The sequence below is a fragment of the Ornithorhynchus anatinus genome, chromosome 15 (assembly GCF_004115215.2).
Source record: "Ornithorhynchus anatinus isolate Pmale09 chromosome 15, mOrnAna1.pri.v4, whole genome shotgun sequence".
Classification (NCBI taxonomy): domain Eukaryota; kingdom Metazoa; phylum Chordata; class Mammalia; order Monotremata; family Ornithorhynchidae; genus Ornithorhynchus; species Ornithorhynchus anatinus.
The window spans coordinates 9645196-9670865 of NC_041742.1; the positions used below are offsets into that span (position 1 = coordinate 9645196).

At 45.7% G+C, this 25670-nt stretch overlaps 1 protein-coding gene across 6 annotated transcripts in view; it reads right to left on the bottom strand.

Annotated features, from left to right (window-relative positions):
* B3GNTL1 (UDP-GlcNAc:betaGal beta-1,3-N-acetylglucosaminyltransferase like 1) overlaps positions 1-25670 on the bottom strand; it is a 255370-nt gene that overhangs the window by 7732 nt on the left and 221968 nt on the right. For all 6 annotated transcript variants that reach the window (XM_029080078.1, XM_029080079.2, XM_039914223.1 and 3 more), the window contains 3 exons: positions 16176-16311; positions 3615-3683; positions 2595-2669 (listed from right to left, as the gene is read on the bottom strand). In XM_029080078.1, the coding sequence (XP_028935911.1) occupies positions 2595-2669; positions 3615-3683; positions 16176-16311 (280 nt within the window). The remainder of the gene's footprint in view (positions 1-2594; positions 2670-3614; positions 3684-16175; positions 16312-25670) is intronic.

A 25670-nucleotide genomic window follows, 5' to 3' on the forward strand; every position in this document is an offset into this window, starting at 1 on the left:
AGACAGGTGGCGGAGCCAGGATTAGAACCCATGACCTTCTGAGTCCCAGGGCCGTGCTGCTTCATGCTGGTTCTCACATAGGCAGTCCTGTGGACTCTGGCTTGGCCTAGAGCAACTACCTTCCACACAGCCCCGACCCTACCAGTCCATGAGGAAGGGTCTTGGCGGAAAGACTCCCATGAAGCCCCCCAACTCTCACTTTCCTCAAACCCCACCAGTGATCCCTCAGGACCCCTCTAGACTGTCTGATGCATAGTGAGTGCTTAACAAGTACCATCAAACAAAACGAGCTTACACTGTTCTAAGCACTGGGGTAGGTACAAGTTCATTAGGTCGGACATAATCCCTGTCCCCCATGGGGACTCACAGTCTTAAGTAGGAGGGAGAAGGCATCTTAGAGTTGAGGAAACTGAGGCCCAGAGAAGTAAAGTGACTTTCAGAAGGGTCATACTGCAAGCAATTGGCAGCGCTGGGATTAGAACCTTGGTCCTCTGAGTCTCAAGTCCGTGGTCTTTCTACCAGACCACGGTGCTGCTCTTTGTGGGCAGGGAACATGTCAACCAACTCTGTTTTGGTTCGCACACAGTAAGTGCTCAATAAATGCTACTGACTGATTGATTGACTGAAGTACTTAAACTGGACGGGTACCTGCCTCAAGGCCCAGCGCAGATTTAGACTGAGTGAGAAATGCCCCCTCCATCACCAGCCTCTGGAAGACGAGGTGTGCTTTTAATAAATGGCTGCTGCATGGGGAATTCTCCCATTTGGCTTTTTCAGCAGCTTTCTGCCACCCAGAGCTTCCTAACCGAGGGAAAAGACAACTCCATCTGGGCATGCCCTTTTGGGAAAATGGCTTTCTGAGAAAACCGCACTTGGAAGGAGCTGTGAATTCCTCCTCTCCGGGGGCTAGATCCAACAGGGGCAAGCCCTGGCAGGATGGAGGCGGGAGAGGGGAAACATGGCGGTCGTGCTGCCGGCCAAGCCCAGGGCATGGAGCTTTGGGCTCTGGGCTGGGTCATCTCCCAGGAAGCCCCAGTTCAAGGTGATTGTTCAGGCCATGTTTCCCCACTCCTCGAGAACCTCCAGTGGTTGCCCATCCATCTCTGCATCCACCAGAAACTCCTTATCATTGGCTTTAAAACCCTCTTGCCCCTTCCTACCTCACCTCGCTACTCTCCTACTCCAACTCAGCCCACACACTTCGCTCCCCTAATCCTAACCTACTCACTATACCTTGATTTCATCTCTCACTGCCGACCTCTCGTCCACTTCCTGCCACTGGCCTGGAACTCCCTCTCTCCCTCCTCACAACCGACAATTACTTTCCCCTGACACTTCAAAGCCTTACTGAAGGCACATCTTCTCCAAGAGGCTTCCCTAAGCCCTCCTTTCCTCTTCCACTCCCTTCTGTGTCACCCTAACTTGCTCCCTTTATTCATCCCCCGCTTCCCGGACTCCCTGCACCTATCTCCATATCTGTAATGTATGTATTTATATCCATATCTGTCTTCCCCGCTAGACTGTAAGCTCGTTGTGGGCAGGAAATATGTCTTTTTTTTTGTTATACTGGACTCTCTTAAGTGCTTAGTACAGTGCTTTGCACACAGTAAGCAACTGAATGAGTGAATGAACTGAACTCGGCCTTCCCACTGCACGGGGAGGAGGATGAGAAGCCCAGGGAAAGAAAGATCAGATCCGAGAGGCCGAAAGCCTGCCTGGGAGAGAGGTGGGATGACCAGAGCCCAGGATGGCCGGATCCCGGTCCAATTTCCCATTCTGCCATGAACAATAAGTAAACACATGAAGTAAAGAAACACGAGAGCCGCTTGGGACAAAGGATCTCAGCCAAAAGCGACTCCTGACAAAAAGCAGGCTGGGGAGTATTTGGAAAATGTGACTATGTCCAAAGGAGCAGATCTAGGAGAGACATTCCAGGGACAAGGGAGAAGGCTAGCAGTGACCTCGGCCTGCAGAATCAGCTTGGCGGCAGATGATGGAGAAGGCTTTGCCCCAGGCTTTGTGATCAAAATTCAGCTCTGTGGACTATGGCTACCTACATTTCAAGCAGCGTAGCTTCACAGAAACAGCACAGTCCTGAGAGTTGGAGGCCCTGGGTTCTAATTCCAGCTCCGCCACTTAATGCTGGGTGATCCTGGGCAAGTCACGTAACTCTGTGTGTCTCAGTTCCCTCATCTGCCAAATGGGAATTCGATACCTGTTCTTCCTATGAGCCCCATGTGGGACCTGATTATCCTGTCTCTACCCTCTGCTTAGTACAGTGCTTGGCGTATTGTAAGTGCTTACCACAGTTATTAGTCAACCTTCAGAGTCACTTCCCGCTCCAGTCAGGGGGCTATTTCTGACAGTCCCCACTGCTCCCCCTCCACTTATTTCCTGTTTGGGGGCCCTCAGAATTCAGTCACATCATGGACACAGTGGACTGGGGGTTTTCCCTGTGGCTGAAGAGTTATGCAACACACTACGGGGTTGGGTTGGCTTCCTAAATGTCCCCAAATCGCCCTTGACATCATTTCCACCTGCCAGGACAGCCTGCATATCCCGTGCTGAGCAGTCGAAGAATTACGCCGACTTACCAACTTAACGCAGATCACAAAAGGAGGCTTGGCATCTTGGAAATGCAGTATTGGTATCTTGGGTTTGGGTCTCTCCTGTAGGAAATAAATAAAGGAGAATTCAGTTAACGGTCACCTGCCCGGTTCTCTAATACAGGTAGGTGCTTGCTGGCAGTTATAGCCAAAGGGAAAAACATTTTCAGCATACCAGTGCATTAGGAGAGGGTGACAATCAATATCTCTCTCTATATGTCTTCTCTCTATCTTCCAGCTAACTCACTGAGAGCTGACAAGGCTAAAATATAGAGAAAGGCTATAGAGAGGAGACTACTGAAGGATTTCAGCTGAGACAGCTGTTCATTCATTCAGTAGTATTTACTGAGCGCTTACTGTGTGGAAAACATTGTACAAGCGGTTGAGAGAATATGCTATAACAGTAAACAGACGCATTCCCTGTCCACAGTGGGCTCAACAAATAGGGGATATTTGGCAAAGGGCCAAGGGGAAGGAGAAGGGTCACCTTAAGGTGGGATGAGGAAGTGGTGGTGAATGGAAAGCGAGGGTGGGAATGAGCTGTGTTGGTGAAGAGGGACTCGGGGTGGCCCAGTGGATAGAGCATGGGCCTGGGAGTCAGCAGGACCCAGTTCTAGTCCCGGCTTCTCTGTGCCTCAGTTACCTCATCTGTAAAATGGAAATTAACACTGTGAGCTCCATGTGGGACTTGGACTGTGCCCAACCTGATTCACCGTTATCTATCCCACTGCTTAGAACAGTGCCTGGTGGGACATAGTAAGTGCTTAACAAATGCCATTAATAAAAATAATAAATCGCTAAGGCAGGGCCTTGGCAACCAGGTCTCCCTTGGGGGCATTTCTTGGGGGTTGGAAGAGCGGCAGCAAAGTATGAGAGACCTGAAGAGCCTGGAGAAATGTTTGCCCCTCCTCCTTCTCCCCAGTGCTGCATGGGTGAGGGGGATCTGGTGGTCATCTACCCCCTCGCCCCCATGGACTGCAGAGGGGATCTGAGAGAGAGATCGCAAACCTGGCAGTCCTCGTAGGTGTACCATCCTTTCGCTATCTTCTTTTCGTCCACGTCGCAAAGGGCAACGACCTGAAACCACAAAACAACACGGTGATTCTGTCTGGCGGCCAGACCCCAACTCCTCCAGGAAGCCTTCCCCAACTGACCTTTTCTCTCCCCACCCTCCTTCCTGCCACCTCAGAACTTCTGTGTTACCTCAACTCTCGGGAAGTAGCAACAGTAGTTAGCAGTGAGCTTAAACAAGTCACTTGACTTCTCTGTGTCTCAGTTTCTTCCTCTGTAAAATGGGGATTAGAACCCTGATCACCCTTCTATTTAGACTGTGAGCTTTCTGTGGAGGGGTGGACTGTGTTTGACATGATTAACCTGTAACAACCCCAGCACATAGAACAGTGCTTGACGCATAGTATTTAACATATACGACAATTATTACAGTAATAGTAATATGTGCTTACTGTGTACAGAACACTCTATTAGGAACCGGGAGACAGTATGCAGGTGGGAATTAGATATGACCCTTGCCCTCTCACACCCCACTCCATAGCTCTTCTGTATATTTCTCTATACTCTTTTACTCCCTCCCTTTTTACAGATGAGGGCACTTGAGGCATAGAGACAAGAAAATGACCTCCCCAAGGCCATACAGCAGTCAAGTGGCATAGCGAATTCGAACCCAAGCCCTTCTGACTCCTAGGCCTGTGCTATACCCACTAGGCGACGCTGCCTCCCTGATCTTACAGTCTAGAGGGGAGACTGACAATATAAAAAGTTATGGATATGTACAGAAGTGCTGTGAGGTAAGCTCTGGGACGTAAGCTCATTGTGGTCAGGGAATGTGTCTGTTACATTGTGCTCTGTCAAGCGCTTAGTACCAGTGCTCTGCACACAGTAAGTGCTCAGTAAAATTGACTGACTGTTGAGGGCCTGGAGGAGATGCAAATATAAGGGAGCACAAGGGCAATGCAGAAGAAGGTGGGAGAAGAGGAAATAAGGACTTAGGGAAGGCCTCTTGGAGGAGATGTGCCTTCAATATGCGGGCGGCAGAGGAGGGAGAGGGAACCGTCTGCCAAGTCGGAAGGGGACAAAACCCTGCTGGGTGTCGGGAGAGGTTGGATTAAACAAATCGACACGTGTGGTCGATATGAAAGAAAGGATGGGATCTGGAAATGTAAGCAACTGAGATCGCTCCTCCCTTCCGGGTTATCACTCTGGGCTGTCTGTGTGGTCGCTGCCAACAGAATCACGTTAGGTTTATTGACGAGCTTTCAAACCCTCTTGCTCACGGGAGTTCAAATCTCCAGCGACTGCTCATTATACCAAGCCCCGGCATAATGAAACCAAGCTTTCCAAGGCAAAAGGGTGTGTCTTTATTGGCAATAAATTCTAGCACTGGGAACACAAACATCGGGGAATTCTCTTCCAGCCTGTCTGCCCCTCTCCCAGGGCAGGGGGATACCTATACCGCGCATACCCAGAATAATCAGCAACGTTCACTGTGGAAATGGGAAAACAAATGGGGTCTATACCTTAGAGAAGCAGCGGGGTCTAGTCGACACAGCATAGGCCTGGGAGCTGGGGGACCTGGGTTCTAATCCCACCTCCGCCGCTTACCTGCTGGGTAATTTTGGGCAAGTCATTTAGCTTCTCCGTACCTCAGTTTCCTCATCTGTAAAATGGGGATTAAATACCTGTTGTCCCTTCCTCCTCAGTCTGTAGCCCTGTGTGGGACAGGGACCCAATTTTCTGGAATCTACCCTGGAGCGTGGCACTACTGTAATCGCTTAGGAAATTGCACAGTTACTATCATCGTTCATTCTAATTACTGACCAGTGGGAAAATCTATTGAAGGTGCTTCCTCTCTCTTTTGCCATGATGTAAAAAGGGCCCAGTCCCTGAGATGATAGGCTCCCAACACTAGTATATTTTTGACATGTACTATTGAGAAGAAAAAACAAACAAAAACTCTGTGAATGGGTAGCTTCAGCCTAGTGATTAGGGCACGGGCTCTCTGATAGAAGGACCTGGGTTCTAATCTCAGCTCTGCCACTTGTCTGTCATGTGACCCTGGGCAAATCGCTTCACTTCTCTGGGCCTCGGTTCCCTCACCTATAAAATGGGGATTAAGACTGTGAGCCCCAACTGGGACAGGGGCTACATCCAACCCAATTTGCTTGCATCTACCCCAGCGCTTAGTACAGTGCCAGGCACATCGTAAGTGCTTAACAAATGACTCCATTTTCCACTCAGGCACATTTGTCTAGGACCTCTCTGTCTGTACCGGGAGTGGCGTCTCTGAGAAGAAGTGGGGCCCTCCCACCTCAATCACCCATCCGCTGCCACAAGCTACAACGATTTACCCTCATGTTCTTTCTTGGAAAGTGCAGCCAAGCACGCGAAACACATGCGATTACAAACCAAAAGTGATGGCAGGTAAATCAGGGAAACAAATTGCCCTGGATGACAGGGGCGGCTGGATCCAAGAATTTTGTTTAAACAGAGCTGGGTGCTACAGATGGAGACAATCTTCCTGTGTGCTTTCTACAGGCCAGAGGCAGCTTAAGACTGAATTTAGGAGATAATTAGCCCCTGAGAGGTTTTCACTCCAAGTCGTGGATGGGGGTGTGGCCCCAGGAGCACTTCATTCTGTTTTTTTTTCTTTTTCATTGCTGTTTATTTTTGAACATTTTTGAAAGTGTGAGTGTCCGGAAACCAGACCCTACTGTTTCTGCAAAACTCACCAGTCAAGGATCAGGTTTACTCATTTGTTTACTTTGGGCTTTAGGCCTTGACCTAGTATTTCTTATTTATCTCCCCTGGAGCAGTCAGCTACATCTTGTGTCTTTAATGACAGAGAGAGAGAGAGATAATATGTATGTGTGTTTGTGTGCAACCTCAGATGCGAAATTCTGAATCCCTCTAGACAGCTCGCTGTGGGCAGGGATCATGTCTACCAACTCTGTTGTATAGGACTTTCCCAAGCTTTTAGGACAGTGCTCTGCACAAGGTAAGTGCTCACTAAATACCATTGATTATCCCATAGAAAAAGACCTAGGGATTGCAAATGATCTTAACGATGGCTGAACCTGTGCTCTCATCTCGCCAAAGAGAACTGAGCGTTTGGAAAGTCAACAAGGAAGTTATTTATAGGTTGCTTTCAATTAATTCCTAATCCTGAACCAGACTGGTTCTAAGCACTCCTTGGGAGATGCGAAGCCTGTCATAAGCAAGATTCTTGTACGGACCTCTGGGCGCGGCAAGCCTGTTTTCTAAGGAGCCGGCTGAAGCATGCTACACCCCCACAGAGAGAAGCAGCGTGGCCCAGTGGATAGAGCACAGGCCTGGGAGTCAGAAGGATTAGGGCTTTAATCCCTGCTCCACCTCTTATCTGCTGTGTGACCTAAGTCATGTCCACTTCACTTTTCTGTGCCTCAATTACCTCATCTATAAAATGGGGATTAAGACTTTGGGCCCCTTGTGAGACATGGATTGTGTCCAACCTGATTAGCTTGTATCTACCCCAGTGCTTAGTACAGTGCCTGGAACATAGTAAGAGCTTAACATATACCATATAAAAATGCCAAGTATGATACTGTGAGCCCCTCTAGTTTCTACATGTATTTGGTTCAACTTGGAAGACACACCTTTAATCCCAGGTAGGGAATGGAAGTTATAATAATAAGGATTATTGTTATCATATCCATTAAGCATTTACTAAGTGCCAAGCACTGAACTAAGACTGCAGCAGATTGGAGCAGAGAAGAGATTATTATTATTGTTATTACTATGGTAGAGGTTAAGCGCTTACTATATGTCAAATAATTATAATTGTGGTATTTGTTAAGCACTTACTGTGTGCCAGGGACTGTCCTAAGTGCTGGGGTGGATACAAGGAAATAGGGTTGGACACAGTCTCTTCTCAGCATGGGACTTCATTACAGATGAAGTAACTGAGGCACAGAGAAGTGAAATGATTTGCCCAAGGCCACATAGACAAGTGGCAGAGCCAGGATTAGAACCCATGACTTTCAGACTCACAGGACCATGCTCTATCCACTATGCCAGGTGTGAGAGACAGGAGAGTGAGAGGAAGGAGGAAGAGGGAAAAGGATTTGATGAGAAAAATAAGAGAGAAGGAGAGGCTTAGAGAGAGGGATCAGGAAAGGGAGAGAAAGAGAGAGAATGAGAGACAGAGAGAGGGACAGGAAGGGAGAGAGAAAGAAAGAAAGAAAAACTCATGCAGGGGAGAAAGAGGGAGGGACAGAGGAATGAGAGAAACAGAGGGAACGAGAGAGAAAGACTGAGGGAGGGACAGGAAAGAGGAGAGAAAGAGAAACTGAGGCAGGGGGAGAGAAAGAGAGACTGAGGGAGGGACAGAGAGGGGGAGAAAGAAAGAGATGGGGGCAGGTGTTGCCAAGGGAGCCCCAAGGAGGAAGTGATGAAAAGGGAGTAATTTTAAAGGTAAAGGCAGTCAGAATGGGTGACCCAGCAAAAGGGGGCAGAGAGGTCGGTGGATGACAATGGCAGACCGGAGGCACGTGAGAGCCAGATGAGGAGGGCCAGAGGAGGAATTACCAAAAAAAAAAAAAAAAAAAAAGGCCGAGGGAAGAAGTGCCAGAAGACAGTTTGGAGAAAAAGGCAGAAAGGAGACTACGTCAAGAGACGGGCCACGGAGAAAACAACACGGATGCTTAGTTTTTTGGTCTCTGTTGTACGGTTCAAAATAACTGGAAAATCCCCTCACCGCTTCTCACCATCCTCTAGCTGCACAATTCCGTTCAATGTTTCAGCACCGGGAAGGTTCATATTCTAAATTGTGGTATTTAAATGCTGTGCTATGTTCCAAGCCCTGTACTGAGCACTGGAGTAGATAAAAGATAGAAAACTACTATTATCCCTACCTCACAAAACCATAACCTTGTCACTGTCCTCAACTCATCTCTCATTCCACCCACCTATTCAACCTGTCACCAAATCCTGTTGCTAAAATCCACCCTTTCCTCTCCATCCGAACTGCTACCATGATGATAATCCAAGCACTTATCCTATCCTGGCTTGACTACTTCATCTGCCTCTTTGTTGACCTCCCGGCCTCTTGTCTCTCTCCACTCGAATCAATGCTTCACTCTGCTGTTCGGATCATTTATCTAAAAGACAGTCCATCCATGTCTCCCCACTCCTCAATAACCTCCAGTGGTTGCCCTGGCACAGAGAAGTGAAGCGACCTGCCCAAGATCACATAGAAGACACGTGGCGGAGCCGGAATTAGAACCCAGGTCCTCGGACTCCCAGGCCCAGGATCGCTCCTTCCACTAGGCCACGCAACTTCTCATAGGTAGAGTCTACATATCCAACTGCAATATGCCCTCAGCCTGTTCCAGAGTGACAAGATGCACGCACTCTTAGGTATCTAGGACACAGACTGCAAAGGCCAACGAGACTCGACTTGTTCTTTTTCATTGGGAAAATGGCCAGTTGTTTCAAGCTGTTAGACGTTTAGTCTGTGATTTCACCGAGAATGGTGGACCCTTTTAGATCTTCTTCCCCGCCCCCTCCATTCCAATATCCACATCCTAAACTGGTAGGGGTCCCCAGTGATGTCAGCAACGCTGACTTCATTTCAATAAGGAAAAAAAAACTGTCCCATTGGGAGAGTGTAGTATAAGACAACAACATTGATAGCTTCTTAACTGACCAGAGCCTGGGCCTGAACTGATTAATCTTTCCTCACACTGAATTTGCTAAAGAGGAGGAAAAACCCCCAGTAGATGTGTGTTAGATTTGTTTCCTGCTGAAAGATCTGCATCTTGCTGTCAGTTTTAACCCAGAAAACCAAAGCAGGGCCCATTTGCCACTAGAAAGGACAGATATTAATTCGATCCTCTTTGGGTCTAACAGTTCTCGAGGACCAAGAGTTACTATCTAGTGTGTCCTCCTATCAATCAATCAGACAATGACATTTATTGATCACCTACTGTGTGCTCTGTACTAAGCACTTTAAAGAATACCATACAACAAAGGTGGCAGATGCATTCTCTACTCACAACAAGCTTAGAGTCTAGAGGGGGATAGAGACATTAATATAAATAAATTTATAATGTATAATTTATAGATGCAATATCTTTACAAATGCAAAATCTTTCCAGCATATCTCCTTCTTCCCAGTTCTCAAGTGTCACATAAATCCTTGATTTCCTTTTGAGTTCATTTTAAAAACAACAAAATACACTCCCAAAAATGATCCCAAAGCCATATGGTAAAACAGGGAAGTGCTTTATATCACTTCCTGGTCCCTGACACTCAGCCACCCAAACAGGTCTCAGGTTGAATTACAGCCCTCATGGAAGTATTTTTTTACGTAATCTCAGGATTGGTGCGGAACATTTCATCAAAATCTGTGATCCTATTAGTATGCCTGTTCCTCAGTGGGGAAGCAGGATGGTCTAGTGGAAAGAGCATGGGCCTGGGGCTCAGAGGACCTGGGTTCTCATCCTGGCTCCGTCACTTGTCTGCTGTGTCACCTTGGGCATGATAATTCACTTCTCTATGCCTCAGTTCCCTCAGCCGTAAAAATGGGGATGTCCTTACATGGGATAGGGGACTGTGTCTGACCTGATTATCTTGTACCTACTCCAGCGTTTAGTACAGTGCCTCGCATGTAGGAAGCACTTAACAAGTTACATTAAACAAAATATTTTGGAACAGGAACTACCTTGACTCGAACCAGACAGTGGCTCAGGAGAAGGCTAAGAAGTCTTTCAACAAAGACTAGTGGTCAGGGAATAACGACGCTCCAGCTTTGTAATATGTTTTGTCAGTCTCTGCTCTCTTTCTTCCCTAATAATCATAACTGTAGTTTCTGTAAAGTACTTACAATGTGCTAGGCACTGGGGCAGATTCAAGTTAAACTGATCAGACACAGTCCCTGCCCTTCATGGGGCTCGCCATCTAAGGGGAAGGGAGAACAGGTACTGAACTCCCATTCTCCAGATGAGGAAACTGAGGCCCAGAGAAGTGAAATGACTAGCCCAAGGTCATGCAGCAGGCAAGTGGCAGAGCTGGGAATTAGAACCCAGGTTCCCTGACTCCCAGCCCTGTGGTCTGTCCACAAGACCACACCACTTCTGCACAGAGCTCTAGACACAGGCAGCAACCAGAGAACATTTGGTTTCCATCTTCAGCTACAAACGGAAGAAAACGGTTTGTTTAAAATCAGGGGGCAAAGGTCTGTTCAGCTTCACGCCTGCAGAGAAAAACACCACTTCATGATCAACTGTCAGACTCAAGAAGGGTGTAGTGCTAGGAGAAAATTTCTGTAGGACACAAAACCTGTGACGGAAGCAGTGTGGCTCAGTGGAAAGAGCCCGGGCTTGGGAGTCAGAGGTCATGGGTTCTAATATGGGCTCTGCCGCTTGTCAGCTGTGTGACCTTGGGCAAATCACTTAACTTCTCTGTGCCTCAGTTACCTCATCTGTAAAATGGGGATGAGGACTGTGAGCCCTATCTGGGACAACCTGATTACCTTGTATCTACCCCAGCGCTTAGAACGGTGCTTGGCACATAGTAAGCACTTAACAAATACCAACATTATTACTAGGTCTCGCGACCTCCTGTGGCACTTTTAGTACCCGTCTTGTGATACCTTACAAACTCCCTTCCTCCTACTTGCCGACAGGTATTTGTCCCCATTGTTGGCCTGAAAAGTCCCTGAGGACATGGATTGTGCCTGTTACTCCACCACCTGTCTGCTGTATGACCTTGAGCAAGTTACTTAACTTCTCTGTGCCTCAGTTTCCTCATCTGTAAAATGGGAATTAACTCCTACTCCCTCTGCTTAGACTGTGAGCCCTATGAGAGGTCGGGCCTAACCTGAATATCTTCTATCTGCCCTGGGTTTAAAACAATGTTTGGCACATAAGAAGGACATTGTCCTGTACATAGTGCACAGTAGATCTGAACATAATAGGTACTCAATGAATGAATGAAATCTATTTCAATAAAATAGTGCTGGTCGTAGGAATGTCACTGGCCAGGGGGATCTGGAATTCTTTAGCTCTTTCAGTGGCCACCCTAATCCCGACTACAACCTGCAAATGGGAAACATAGATAAGGTGGCTGAAAATAAGAACTTAAAGAGTAATGTGGATGGGCAAGGTACCTCGCCTAACAGTTCTATAACTCTCTACTAAAGGATCCCATTTTTAACATTTCCAAATATCAAAGCCGAAATCAGAATTCAATCAGTGGTCAATCAATGGTATTTACTGAGCACTTACTATGTGCAGAATACTATACTAAGCACTTGGGAGAGCGCCACATAAATACAACAGAATAAGCAGACCCGTTCCCTACCTGCAACAAGCTTACCATCTAGGGAGGGGTTAAACTGGGGGGACGGGAAGGAGATTCCAGGCTGCCCCTGAAGTCAGACAGATGAGCCTCTCATGGCTCTTAAAGCTGGGGAGGAAGGGGAGAGGGTCACCTGTCACAACGTTTCACAGTCCTTGGGTACAAGCAGATCTTTTCAGATCTGTTTGTCCATCTGTTCTGAGCCCAGTAAAGTTTTCACTATTGTTCTCAGTCTGCTGGGAAAAGAATGTCACAGTGAGTTATTGCCAATTAATACTGTGCCTCAAACCTGTCTATGGTGGTTCACACACCATGAACGCCGCAAAACAAAAAAAACAAAAAAAAAACCCAAAACACGCTAAAGACAAAATAACCACGCCGAACCGGCTTTCCTGTGTTTTGGCACAAGGAAGCAATGTGTGTTTTATGGATCATAAATTAAACTCTGGGCCATAAATTCTCCCGTCTGCTCTCACTTCTCCTCCACGATGAGAACCCCTGGAGGAAGAAGCCGATATCATCTTTCTTTCGGGTCTCGGTGGTGTAAACCAGCTACACTTGCTTGTCTACTCTGTGTGCACTGTACACTAAGGCCGGGAACGGCAATCTAAACTATACTAAATCTTTCAGATTAGTCTGTAAAGATAACGGATGAATCCCTTCTCCCAGCCTCCAAATAGCAGTTAATGAGTTTATGACTAGAACAGATGAAGCAAAAATTACTTGCAACTTGCGTTCACAGGGAAGTGTGGCTAAAAAGACAAACCGACTGAAGTTTGGAGATTAGCCGTTTCCAACCTGGCAGTTTCCACCGTAAAATTAAAATGAGTGCAAATAAAATTTAGTGCAGGGAAGCAATTTAGGAGACATGAGAAACTTTTATGCGTTAAATGTCTCCAACCTGACGATATGGTATCTGCCCCAGATTTTAGTACAGTGCTTAGCACCGAGTAAGCTCATAACAAGTCCCATAATTGGCATTCTAATTATTATTTATCCTTATACTGCCTGAGTTCTAAACCAGAACTTTTCCTGGGGACCATATCAGGGTTGGCAACCGAACTTACAGGCAAGGACTGGGGGTTGAATATGAATAACAACAACTGCGGAAACACATATTATACTCTCCCAAGTGCTTAGTATAGTGCTCTCTGCACAGTAAGTGCTCAAAAAATACCATTGATTGATTGTGATATTTTGCACTTCTATGATACTTCTCATCTCATTGCCTGCACGTTGTGAAAACAATACAATTCCATCTTGCCTGAGCCCTGAGAAGTAAAGATCATGCTGCCCCAGAGGCAGCATAGTCTAGTGGGTAGAGCACAGGCCTGGGAGTAGTAGGACCTGGGTTCTAATCCCAGATCCACCACTTGCCTGCTGGGTGACAATGGGCAAGTTGCTCTACTTCCCTGCACCTCATTTACTTTAATGGGGATTAAGACTGTGAGCAATATTTGGGACACTCACCGTATCCAACCTGATTATCTTGTATCTACCCCATCGCTTAATCCAGTATATGGCACAAAGTAAGGGCTTATCTAATATCATTTAAAAAAAACACACAAAAAAGGGGAGTCCAGTGAACTTGGATGGCCACTGTAAGTTGGAACGCTAATAGATACTAATTTATTTACATTAATGTCTCTCTCCCCCTCTGGACTGTAAACTCATGGTGGGCAAGAAACTATGCCTTGATATAGTGTTATACTTCACTATCCCAAGTACTCAGTACAGTAATCTGCACACAGTAGGTGCTCAATAACTCCCTCCACCTTCAAAGCATTATTAAGGTCACATCTTCTCCAAGAGGCCTTCCCTGATTAAGCCCTCTTTTCCCGGGCTTGTCTGTGTCTCCATCTGCTTTGTTTACGCACTTCTATCTGTGATGTCTGGACATTTGATATGCGCCCCACGCCCAACCCCACAGCACTTACGTACATATCTTTACATTTTATGCTCTAAATTACTTAGTCATATTAATGTCTGTCTCTTCCTCTAGACTGTAAGCTTGTTATGGGCAAGGAACATATCTGGTAATGCTGCGGTAATGAACTCTCCCACGCGCTAAGTAAGGGGTTCTGCACATAGCAAGCAATCGATCAGTGACGGCTGATGGATCGACTGATCAACAGACTGCCCCAGCACAGTTCTGCAGACCCCAGACTCTCAACTGAAGCCCGTCAGTCATATAACACGACCCCGGCTAGTTCAACCCATCCAGCCAGACGAAGCCTACCAGGCTGACTTTGCGGGGGCACCCCAAGTGTCTTGTTCAGTACTGAAAAGGCCAATGCTCCAAGCGGCATTTCTTCACTCCAATAAAACACACTGAAATACCCTTAATTGCATCCTTCTTAGAAGCAAGCGAATATCATGGCCCTCAGTCCCGCCCAAGCGAATGTTCTGTCAAGGTCATCTGGAAGGAATGCGTGCATTCCGACTAATTAGAAGCACGCTAGCGAAGCCAATTACAAGGGAGGGCAGAGCCGATCTGCTCTGTCAAAGGACGAGACCATTCCTCCATCCTCCGGCCAAAGGCAGTAGGTTACACCGCAAATAAGCCCTTTCCTACTTCCGCCTTCTGGGACAGAATGGAGCCTCCCTCTGCTGATGTGTTGTCTGGGGCACCGGATACGCGTCGGGAGAGGAATAACTGACACGAGCAGGTGGCTCTTGCAACATCAGAATAAGGATTTGTTCTCCAGACTCGTCAGTTGCCCTCGGATCGAGAGTAAAGAGCTAAAACGGCCGTGGATTACAATTGAGACACCACTAATGATTTGGGGATTTTCTATTTCAGATGTTCCTTCATATGTGATGTCAATATCTAATTAGGATTAGCCCCTACCCCCACCCCCATGCCCTCCTCCTTTCTTCCTCCTTTCCTCCACAGTCCTTTATGGCTAAGTAGGAGTAAAGGAGAATTGAGAAAACTCTTGGTCAAGGTTTGTCAAAGAAGGGAAACTCGGTAGAGTGCTGGGCCCCCAGAGGCCCTTTGCTTAAATTTGCTTAAATCCATCAGGGCCGAGGGATGCGGACTCAGCCGAGCTGAGGACCGCCAGAAAGACCCGAGATTTGCGGATGTGGTTATCGAGTTTATTGCTGACTAAAGAATGGAAGTCAGTCATCTATGCCTCACTGATATGTGAGAAATTTAGTTGGGCTTTTAAGACTAGCAGTCGACTTGATTGCCTCACTGACAGAGAGCAGTGTTGTCAAATGTTTTGTAGGAAGAGCAGGATGGCCTAGTGGAAAAAACACGGATCAGGCTGTCTTGGGTTCTAATCCTCACTCTCCCACTCAACTGCTGAGTGACCTTGGGTAAGTCCCTACTTCTCTGGGCCTCAGTTTCCTCATCTGTAAAAGAGGGATGAAAAACCTGTTCTCCACTGTGAGCCCCATGTGGAAGAGAGATTGTATCCAATCTGATTACCTAGTATCTACCCTGTCTCTTAGCACAGTGCTTGGCAGGTGGTAAGTGCTTACCAAGTAATAATAATAATGGTGATGAGAATAATAATAATGATAGTGAAAACTGAGGTATTTGTTAAGCGTGAAGTGCCAAGCACTGTACGAGGCCCTGGGGTAGGTAAAAGATAATCGGGCCCCACATGGGGCTCACAGTCTAAGTAGAAGGGAATACAGACTTTGAATCTCCAATTTGCAGATGAGGGAACTGCAGCCCAGAGCAGTGAAGTGATTTGCCCAATGTCACACAGCAGGCAACTGATGGAGACGGGCTTAGAGTCTAGATCCTTCTGACTCCCAGGCCTGTGCTCTTTCCACTAGTTTACGCTGCTTCTCTAGTCTTTTATTTGCCTTTATCAAAGCACTTCCACTTCTTGCCATGGATGGTGTCAACACTACCCTCTTGGGAATTGCTACTTTTCCTTCAGCCTTTCCCAAAGCCCCGAGACCAACAAAATCTCCACTTCCACCTCCACGGAGTTGGGATGAAATTAGCACATATCATGAGCAGCAATCTGGACAGCATTAAGTGCTTATTTCAGCCAGCCGTGCTTGAAATTTATGTTGTTGGGTTTTTTAAAAAAAATAATAGTGTAGGCTTACCTGCCTACCTATCAAAATAACAGCTAACCTGCTTACCAGAAAACCAGAGAAATGCTTGAAAATCATGAGGCTACACACTCACTAGAGCTTAAGGAGAACTACAAATAGACAATGGATTCCTCTCAGTTTCAGGGTTCCTACCTTCTTCTGGTTAGCTGGGGTCAGGCTTCGGTAGAGCTTCCTGCCTTGCTTGCCGGCATTCCAGATGGTGAAAGAAGGCCAGTGTCGAAGAGCTCTCTCTTCTAGAAACCGGACTCGGTGGTTCCAGATGGTGCGTCTGGAGAAAGGGGGAAAAAAAGGGTGAGTGTGGTGATCAAGATGCGCAAACTGACAATGGCAAAGCAAGGCTAGGGGATTTTGATGAAAAAAGGAGGTCAAAGGAAATTAATGTTGGTGTGTTGGATCCAGCTATTTGTGACCATAGAAACTGTCTGTTTATTCTTTTGCATTGTGCTCTTCCAAGCGCTTAGTACAGTGCTCTGCACATAGTAAGTGCTCCATATATACTGTTGATTGATTAGAAAGTGGGGCCTTTCTGGGACTGAGGGTTCTGGGTGAAATCATCTACTGTGTCTTCCCTATCCCACATAAGTGGTTTTGAGAATCCATCCACAGTGAAAATAGTCCCACAAAAGCAAGGGAAGCAGCGTGGTCTAGTGGATAGATCAAGGGCCTGAGAGTCAACCTGGGTTCTAATCCCAGCTCTGCCACTTGTCTGTTGTGTGACCTTGGGCAAGCCTCTTCATTTCTCTGGGCCTCAGTTCCCTTACGTGTAAAATGGGGATTAAGACTGGGAACCCCATGTGGAACAAGAATTGGGAGCAACCTAATTAGTGCAAGGCACATAGTAAGCACTTAATAAATATCATAAAAACAGCCTTTTTCAAAATCAATCTTTTTTATTGAGTGCTTATTATGTGCAGAGCACTGTACTAAGCACTTAGGAAAGTGCAATGCAACAATATACCAGATGCGTTCCCTACCCACAGCGAGCTTCCAGTCTATAGGGGGAGACAGGCACCAATATAAGCTTACTACACATTAAGTTCCCCCCAAACACCAAGCATCTGGGAACTCACCCACCCCCACCACCCTTGACCCCGATATCCTTACATTCAAGTTCCTTTCCCTTTCCATTTTTTTTGTGTCTGCCTCCTGCAGTAGAATGTAAGCTCCTTGAAAGTAGGGATTCTACCTACTTATTCATTCATGCAATCGTATTTATTGATTACTGTGTGCAGAGCATTGTACTAAGCACTTGGGAGAGTACAATACAACAATAAACGGACATATTCCCTGCCCACAATGAGCTTACAGTCTAGAGGAGAAGACGGACATTAATATGACTAAATATATTATAGATATAGCCATAAATGCTATGTGGATGGGATTCTACTTTATTGTTCTCTCCCAAGGGCTTAGGATAGCACTCTGCACAGAGTAAGCACTCAATAAATACTATCAATTGATTGAACTCTGCTACAGACTCAACAATCTCTACAATAGAAGAAGGTACTTTGTAGGTTAAGAGTAAGTGAAGTAAAACAAGTCCATTCACTACTATGAAAGGACAAAGACCACCATGTGATGTTTTTGATAACATCTGGGTACAAAATAGCTTTTTATAAATGCTATTATCACACAAAACCCACACAGGTCTACCTCTCGGATAAATGTTAATACAAGCTGACTCTCACTGCCTCCGCTGTCCTTTTGATCATTTCTCACATTTCCCTAACAGCACTATTCCCTAGCCTGGTCATTTCCCTCCCTCTCCACTCCTGCGTTGATAGCCATTAATCTAACTTGGAGAGCTGTTCTCCACCAGGAAACCAATAGCGTTGTATCTGCTTCTCCCATAATCCAGGTTCCTGCTCTCCGCCCACAACTGGAACTTTAAATATTAAAGAAATGCACGAAAATCTTAATCCACAAACCCTAAAGCCCTTAATACTTTCCTCCAGTCACCTGGTCCAGCTTAATTCCTCCCAGGTCTAAGAGGTCAGAGATAAAAGAGAAATTTCCCTTTGAAGAGCAGACCCTGGATGAACTTCTGCAACTTTAAATTTAATCCAATATCGCTGGGATGTTTTCAGAAACTGAGAAAGGTCACATTTTGGAGATGGTAAAAATGCTCCAACAGCTGGCTCTTGCTTCACTTGACTTTAGAAACAGCTGGTGCGCCTACAGTTTCATAATTGACCAATTTGGTTAACCCTAACAATAGCCTAATTAAAAGCACAATTTCTATACTCAAAATTCCAGGTTTTACGTTTTCAGATAACATTCTTTCCCCTGATATAAACAAATATGGAGCCAGCCGCCCTGCTTCACTGTTTGGAAAGGGAGTGAGAAGGGGAGAAAGTGCAGAGCAATTGTAGGGTAAGGCGGGAAGAGAGGACAGGGAAAGAAGAAGAAAAAAGAGGAATGCAAGAGATAAGGATGGAAGCAGAGCAGGGGAGAAGGGGAAAAGGGAGGGTGGAGAGAGGGCCATGATGAGTACTATTATTATTATTTTAATTGGTATTTAAGGGCTTACTATGTGCCAGGCACTGTTCTAAACTCTGGGGTAGATAAAAGATAATCAGCTAGGACTCAATCAGTGTCCCACATGGGGCTCCCAGTCTTAATCCCCACTTTACAGATGAAGGAACTGAGGCTCAGAGAAGTGAAGTGACTTGTCTAAGGTCCCACAACAGACAAGTGGCAGGGCTGGTATTAGAACCCAGGTCCTTCTGCCTCCCGGGCCCATGCTCTATCCACTAGGCCATGTTGCTTCTCCTTGGATTTGTTCATTTGATTTGTTAGACTGCAGACCAACTTGATGTTGGCAGGGAATGTGTCTACCAACTCTGGGATGCAGTACTCTCACCAGCACTTAGTTTCGTGTTCTGTACAAAGTAAGCACTCAGAAAATACCATTGATTGATTGACTGTTTGAGTGTTAAGGGCTTACTATGTGCCCAGCACCGTGTTAAGTGGTGGGATAGATACAAGATCAGGACGGACACAGTCCCTGTCCCACATGGGGCTCGCAGTCTAAGAGAGCGGTTACTGTGCACACTAAGAGTTCCTGACAGACATAGACGAGGACCGTGTCTGAGCTGCCCCCACTGTACCTACCCTAGCATTTAGCACAGTGCCCCTCAAAGTTTATGTGAATATCGTTATACTCTATATTTCCCCAATCTGTAAAATCTGTAATCTCTAAGGTCCTCACGAGGAGGGAACACATCCACCCGCTCTTGGCTCCTGAACAAAAATTTCTAATCAGTGTACAAACATTAATGAAAAGGGACACAAGTGGAAGAGAACTAAGAACTGTCATCTCCAACACAGATGGGAAATTGAGGCACAAACGGTTAAAGTGAATTGCCAAGATTCTAAAGCTAATCGGAATCAGAGTCTAGATTAAATCTTACAAACTTTGTACTTAAAATTTAGGTTGCAACTTCAGATAATAGGGCCTTGTCTTTGCATCAGACATACATATAATTACAATTTGGAGTTGCAGCTCTGTTTAATTCATGAGAGAAGGATGTATTTCCCAAGGGAAGATTTCCTTTTTGCCATGGTAACTCAGAGGACTGACAGCTTTAATAATAATAATAATAGTGATGGTATTTGTTAAGTACTTACTATGTGCCAAGCACTGTTCTAAGCACTGGAGTGAAATCACCATTCTGAGTGAAATGTGTTTGCCTCAGCTGTACTTTACCTTAAGCACTTATCCTTAGGAGTTTAGCCTTAGTTTTTTCTAACTAAAATGTGAGGAATACTCATCATCACCATTCCGCATGACAGGACTAGGAGAAGCAGCCGATCTAGTGGATAGAGCACGGACTTGGGAGTCAGAAGGACCTGGGTGCTAATCCAGCTCCTGAAATCGCTAATTCATTAAGACATCGGGTTATTAAAAGGCACTGCTGTTCTCAAAATTTGAAACCTAGAGTTTGGAGCCCTGGGAGATGGGAAATCCTGGAGAAGCTTCAAGCACTATAGAGACAAAGCTATTAGATCAGAGAGTTGGGAGAATTAATGAGTGCCCAAGGGGTTAGCAGTAAACCACTGGAGCAAAGGGAAGAGTCCAATGAGGGACAGAGACTGTGTCTGACCTGCTTTTCATTATGGCCAAAGTTAGCTGTTGTAAAAATCGAAAAAATCCTACACATCATAATCAGGATGGTAAATCGCGAACTATTAGGCAGGGAGTGTGTCTACCAACTGGAATGTGTCTACCAACTCTGTTATATTGTACTCTCTGAAATACTTAGTACAGTAAGCATTCGGTAAAAACAATGGATTGATTATTAAGGTACTGTCTGGGTGACTAGAGTCACTTTTTTAAAAGCACATAATTACACAAATGGAAAATAGCCTGGGCTCAGCACAAATAAAAAAAGAAATTAGCAGCATTGCCTACTGGAAATAGCACAGGCCTGGGAGTTAATCCATCAATCAATCCTACTTAGTGAGTGCTTACTTTATGCAGAGCAGTGTATTACGTACTTGAGAGAGTACAATATAACCATATAAAACACATTCCCTGCCCTCAGTGAGCTTATAGTCTAGAGGGGGAGGCAGATAATATAAATAAATAAATTACGGATATGTACATAAGAGCTGTGGGGCTGGTCGGGGGGAATGAGTAAAGGGAGCAAGTGAGGGCAACACGGAAGGGAGTGCAAGAAAAGGAATAGAGGACTAATCAGGGAAGCCTTCTTGGAGATGTGCCTTCAATAAGGCTTTGAAGCAGGGGAAAGTCATTGTTTGTGGGACTTAAAGAGGGAGGGCATGCCAGGCCAGTGGCAGGACAGGGGTGAGAGGTTGGTGGTGAGACAGACGAGATGGAGATATGGTGAGGTGGTTGGCATTAGAGGAGTGGAGTGTGCAGGCTGGGTTGTAGTAGGAGACGAGCAAGGTGAGGTAGGAGGGGGCAAGGTGACTGACTGCTTTAAAGCTGATGGTGAGGAGTCTTTGTGTGATAAGGAGGTGGATATGCAACCATTGGAAGTTGCCTTAGGACCTGGGTTCTAATCCTGGCTCTGCTGCTTGCCTGCTGTGTGACCTCAGACGAGTCACTTCCCTTCTCTGGCCCTCAGTTCCCTCATCTGGAAAATGGGGTTTATGACTGTGAGTCCCATGTGGGACAGAGACTGTGTCCAAATTGATGATCATGTATCTACCCCAGTGCTTAGTAAAGTGCCTGGCACATAGTAAGCATTTAACAAATACCATTAAAAATACAACAACTCTCTGCACATACAAATAGAGTAAGGAAGCTGCAAGACATCAAATTACCTTCCTCGGCCTTTCCCGTTTTTTTAAAAGCTGCTGCTTCAAACTGGTGAAAAGAAAAACAGCAAACTATCATGCAGCTGTCGGCCTTCCAAAGCAGTAGTATCTGGCATTAGGCTGGTGTTTGTCTGTCCATCTGATTTTCACAGATTACACGGCAGAAGAGAGGACTCCATTTCAAACACACAAATAGATTGTGACTTGGAACCATGGCCAGCTTGCTGGAATGATTTCCGAGGCCATTTTTTTTTTCTGGCTTTGCTCAGCCTTACAACTTTATATAAGATGATTTCCTCCTATCCCTTGAGTCCTTCCCCTGTTACTCATCATAGAGAAGTTTATGTTGTTTGGGGGCTGCTTTCTCTTCCTTGCTGCAGTACGAATGTTATCTGGAGAGCAAATGGATCCTTGTCCAGAAATAAAGCTGCTACTCCGAACATAAATACTCTAGGTCCTCAAGCTTCAGAGTACACTGCCCTTTGCGGTTCACTCTTTTGTATAAAGATTGAAGGGTTGATGATGAATGTTTTCACTATTCAGATAATTAGAACAGCCCAGGCTGTGATGATTCAAGCTTTCCTTCTCTCCATCTCTTTTTCCCCTCTCCTCTGTCACCTCCCTCTCTCCCTGCCTCCTTTCTCTTAATCACTCAATGATATTTATTGAGTTCTTATTGTGTGCAGAGCACTGGACTAAGTGCTTGGGATAATACAAGATGATAGAGCTGGTAGATATTTTGGCAGCCCACAGTGAGCTTACAATCTAGAGGGGAAGATAGACATTAATATCAATATACTACTTACGAAATCTACCCTTCTACCTTGCTTCACCTTGCCTCTTCTCCTCTTCCTGCCTTTCTCGTCTCTCCACTCAATCGTACACCTTCTCTGACCATTTTCAGACTAAGTTAAGTAAACGCCGTTTACTTAACAGTTGGATTTGCTCTCAGCCTGGGCTGGGTGTAATTTAGAAACTTCAAAGTCAAAGCACCATATATCCCTGTGCCATTCCTCTACACAGTTCTGATTCTTGGAAATCCAGTGGCAGATGCCAGAAGGAGAGGTAGGAATTTTGTCAGAGAGAAGTCAGACAAACAAGGCCTTCACTCCCAACCACTCAACAACCACCGTGTCCAGAGCCTTGTAATGGGAGCTGAGGGAAGGCAGAGAGGATCAACCTCACTTTGTGCCAAGCAATTGTATTTATTGAGCGCTTACTATGTGCAGATCATTGGGCTAAGCACTTTTTAAAAAAATAGTATTTGTTAAGTATTTACTATGTGCCAGGCACTGTTCTAAGCAGTGGGGTAGATACAAGCTAATCAGATTGGACACAGTCCCTGTCCCACTTGGGGCTCCTAATCTTAATCCCCATTTTACAGATGAGATAATTGAGGCACAGAGAAGTGAAGTGACTTGCCCAAGGTCACCCAGCAGACAAGTGGCAGAGCCGGGTCTGGAACCCAGGTCCTTGTGATTCCCAGGCCCAGGTTCTATCCACTAGGCTAGGCTGCTTCAAACTTGGAAGTCATTAGTCAGGATTCCTGTTTGATGTGGAAGGAGATGTGTACAAATTTATAATTCATTTATTTATATTAATGTCTGTCTCCCCCTCTAGACTATAAACTCACTATGGGCAGAGCATGTGACTTTCAACTCTGTTATACTATACTCTCCCAAGCACTTAGGATGGTGCTCTGCTCACCGTAAGCACTCAATAAATACAACTGATTGACTGGAAACCCTTGGAGGGTTTCGAGGAATGGAGAAGTATATGCTAATGATGCCTGAGAAAGATATCCGGGTAGCAGAGCATAGTATAGGCTGAAGACGGAAGAGGCTGGAGGCTGGGAGACTGGTGAGGAGGCTTACTCAGCCGGGAGCTGACGACGGGTTCGAGCGGGTTAATCATCATTTGTGGGGAGAGGATGGAGGTAGATTTGGGAAATACTGTGGAAGAAAAATCAGCAAGATTTAGTAACTGAATGTGAGGCTGAAGAGAGACAGCAGAGACAAAAATGCCCTTCTCTCCTTACCTCAACAGAGATACTGTGAGGAAAAGATCGGATAACTACCGTGAAAGTGCTTTGGTTTCTACAGTCATTTTAGTATTATTATTAATTCGTCTGGATTTTTTTATGGTACTTAAGTGTTTACTATGCTTCAGGTACTGTATTAAGCGCTAGGGGAGATACAAGCAGGTTGGACACAGTCTGAGCCCCTCACTGGGCTTATAGTCTCAATCACCATTTTACAGATGAGGGAACTGATGCCCAGAGAAGTGATGTGACTTGCCCAACATCACCCAGAAGATGACCGAGGGGGTGTTCTCCTCATCTTTTTGAGTCATGGCAGTTATTTGAGGTTTACATTAAGGCCCGGACAATCAGGGTAGCACGAGGTAAATCACACCACACAGAAACCTGGCCCAGGAACAAAATAAATCAACATATGAAAATGACTTCTGTTCAGACGGATGGAACAGCCAATCTGATTAGGAAAGTTTGTTCACCACGCAGAAGACAGGGTTTCCTGTTGGCATCATTGCTACCTCTTATCTTAGAAGTTGTCTAAAGCAAGAGATGTCAGAAAGTTCCAGGTCATAGGAAAAATAGTTGGCTACGGGTCACCCCAGTCAGCAACATTTCCAGGGAAAAGATCCGATTTTGCTGATCTGTGCCTCATGTGCGTATTTTTTAAAGGAAAAACAAACGATAAAATCAGGGCATTTCTAAAGAAAAAACAAAAACTTTTTTTTCTGGGTATTTCCCCCCAAATCCTAAAACCTGGTCCCAGCCCCACTGCATTTATGTACATATCTGTAATTTATTGATATTAATGTCTGTCCCCACCTCTGAATTGTAAGCTCTTTGTGGGCAGGGACTGTACCTGGTTATTGTTCTATTGTACTCTTCCAACCACTTAGTACAGTGCTTTGCACGCAGTACGCACTCAATAAATACAACTGAATGAACTAACTTGGTTTAGTTCAGCAGAGACTCGCGCAGAGATATTGACTGAGCACTTACTGTGTGCTCAGCACTGTACTAAGCATTTTGGAGAATGCACTACAACAGACTTGGTAGAAATACACAATATTGAGAGGATTCTCCCCCCAGGCCAGAAGAACCCTGGTTCATTTCACTTCTCCACCCACACTTAACTGCCATGGTAGAACAGGGTAATGCCGGGACAGTGGATTGATTGACAGGTGCCCCTGGGCTGGGTCGGGGGGTGGAGGGGAGAACAGGGTAGGGAGTTTGGACGTGGTGGTCCGGGGCTCTGCCCAAAGGGTCACGTCTAACTTCTGGCAATGAGGCCTCGCCAGTTAGCCCGGCTCCTTCTCCCTTCTGCGTTTACTGTGTGCTTTCATTCATTCAATCATACTTATTGAGCACTTACTGAGTGCAGAGCACTGTACTAAGCACTTGGGAGAGTACAATATAACAGAGTTGGAAGACACGTTCCCCGCCCACCACGATCTTACAGTCTAGAGAAGAAAAATTTAGCAGAGGAAGGTTCGGCAGTAGCAAGAAAACCGCTTTCTGACCTAAACTTACAGTCTAGTGGGGGAGACAGACAAAAACTATTTACAGATAATGAAAGCTGGAGGGAGAACAAGTATAAGCAGGAAGCATTATGAACACAGAACAGCTGAGCAAGGAATTGAATGTTTCATTGAGTGTATAAATAATATAAAAATAAGCATTTAGTACAGTACAGTGACCTGCACACAGAAAGCACTCTATAAATACCATTGACTGATCGATTGAAATAAAAATAAACATAGGTACATGAATGCTAAGGAAAGAATTAAATGATTTATGTGCCATGGGTGAGTGCTGGCTGTGGTATGAATGGGATATTGTGAATCAATCTCGGGAAGCTTGTTGGAGAAGGCGGAGGTTTTATGGGGGCCTTAAAGATGGGGAGAGCTGGGGTTGGGTGGAATTGCTGGGTGGAAGGGAGTTCAAGGCTTGGGAAACAGCATGATCTAGGTGTCAGATTATTATTATTATTTTTGTATTCATTAAGCACTTTCTATGTGTCAAGCACTGTGTGTTAAGCTCCGGGGTAGATTCCAATAAATCAGGTTGGACATGGTCCTTGTCCTACTTAAGTCTCACAATCTAAGGAGGAGGGAGGATGATTGAACCCCCATTTGACAGGTGGGGAAACTGAGGCCCTCCTACATACTCTGGGCATGGGCACTCCACAAAGGCCTTTACTAACCGGACTCCTTCCCTTGCTCACCCCAGGCCTTGGATAAGACTGGACAATGCCTTCAGTGGGGGTTTTCAGGCTCTGTTGTAGGGGATTCTCCCAGGGATTCAGGACA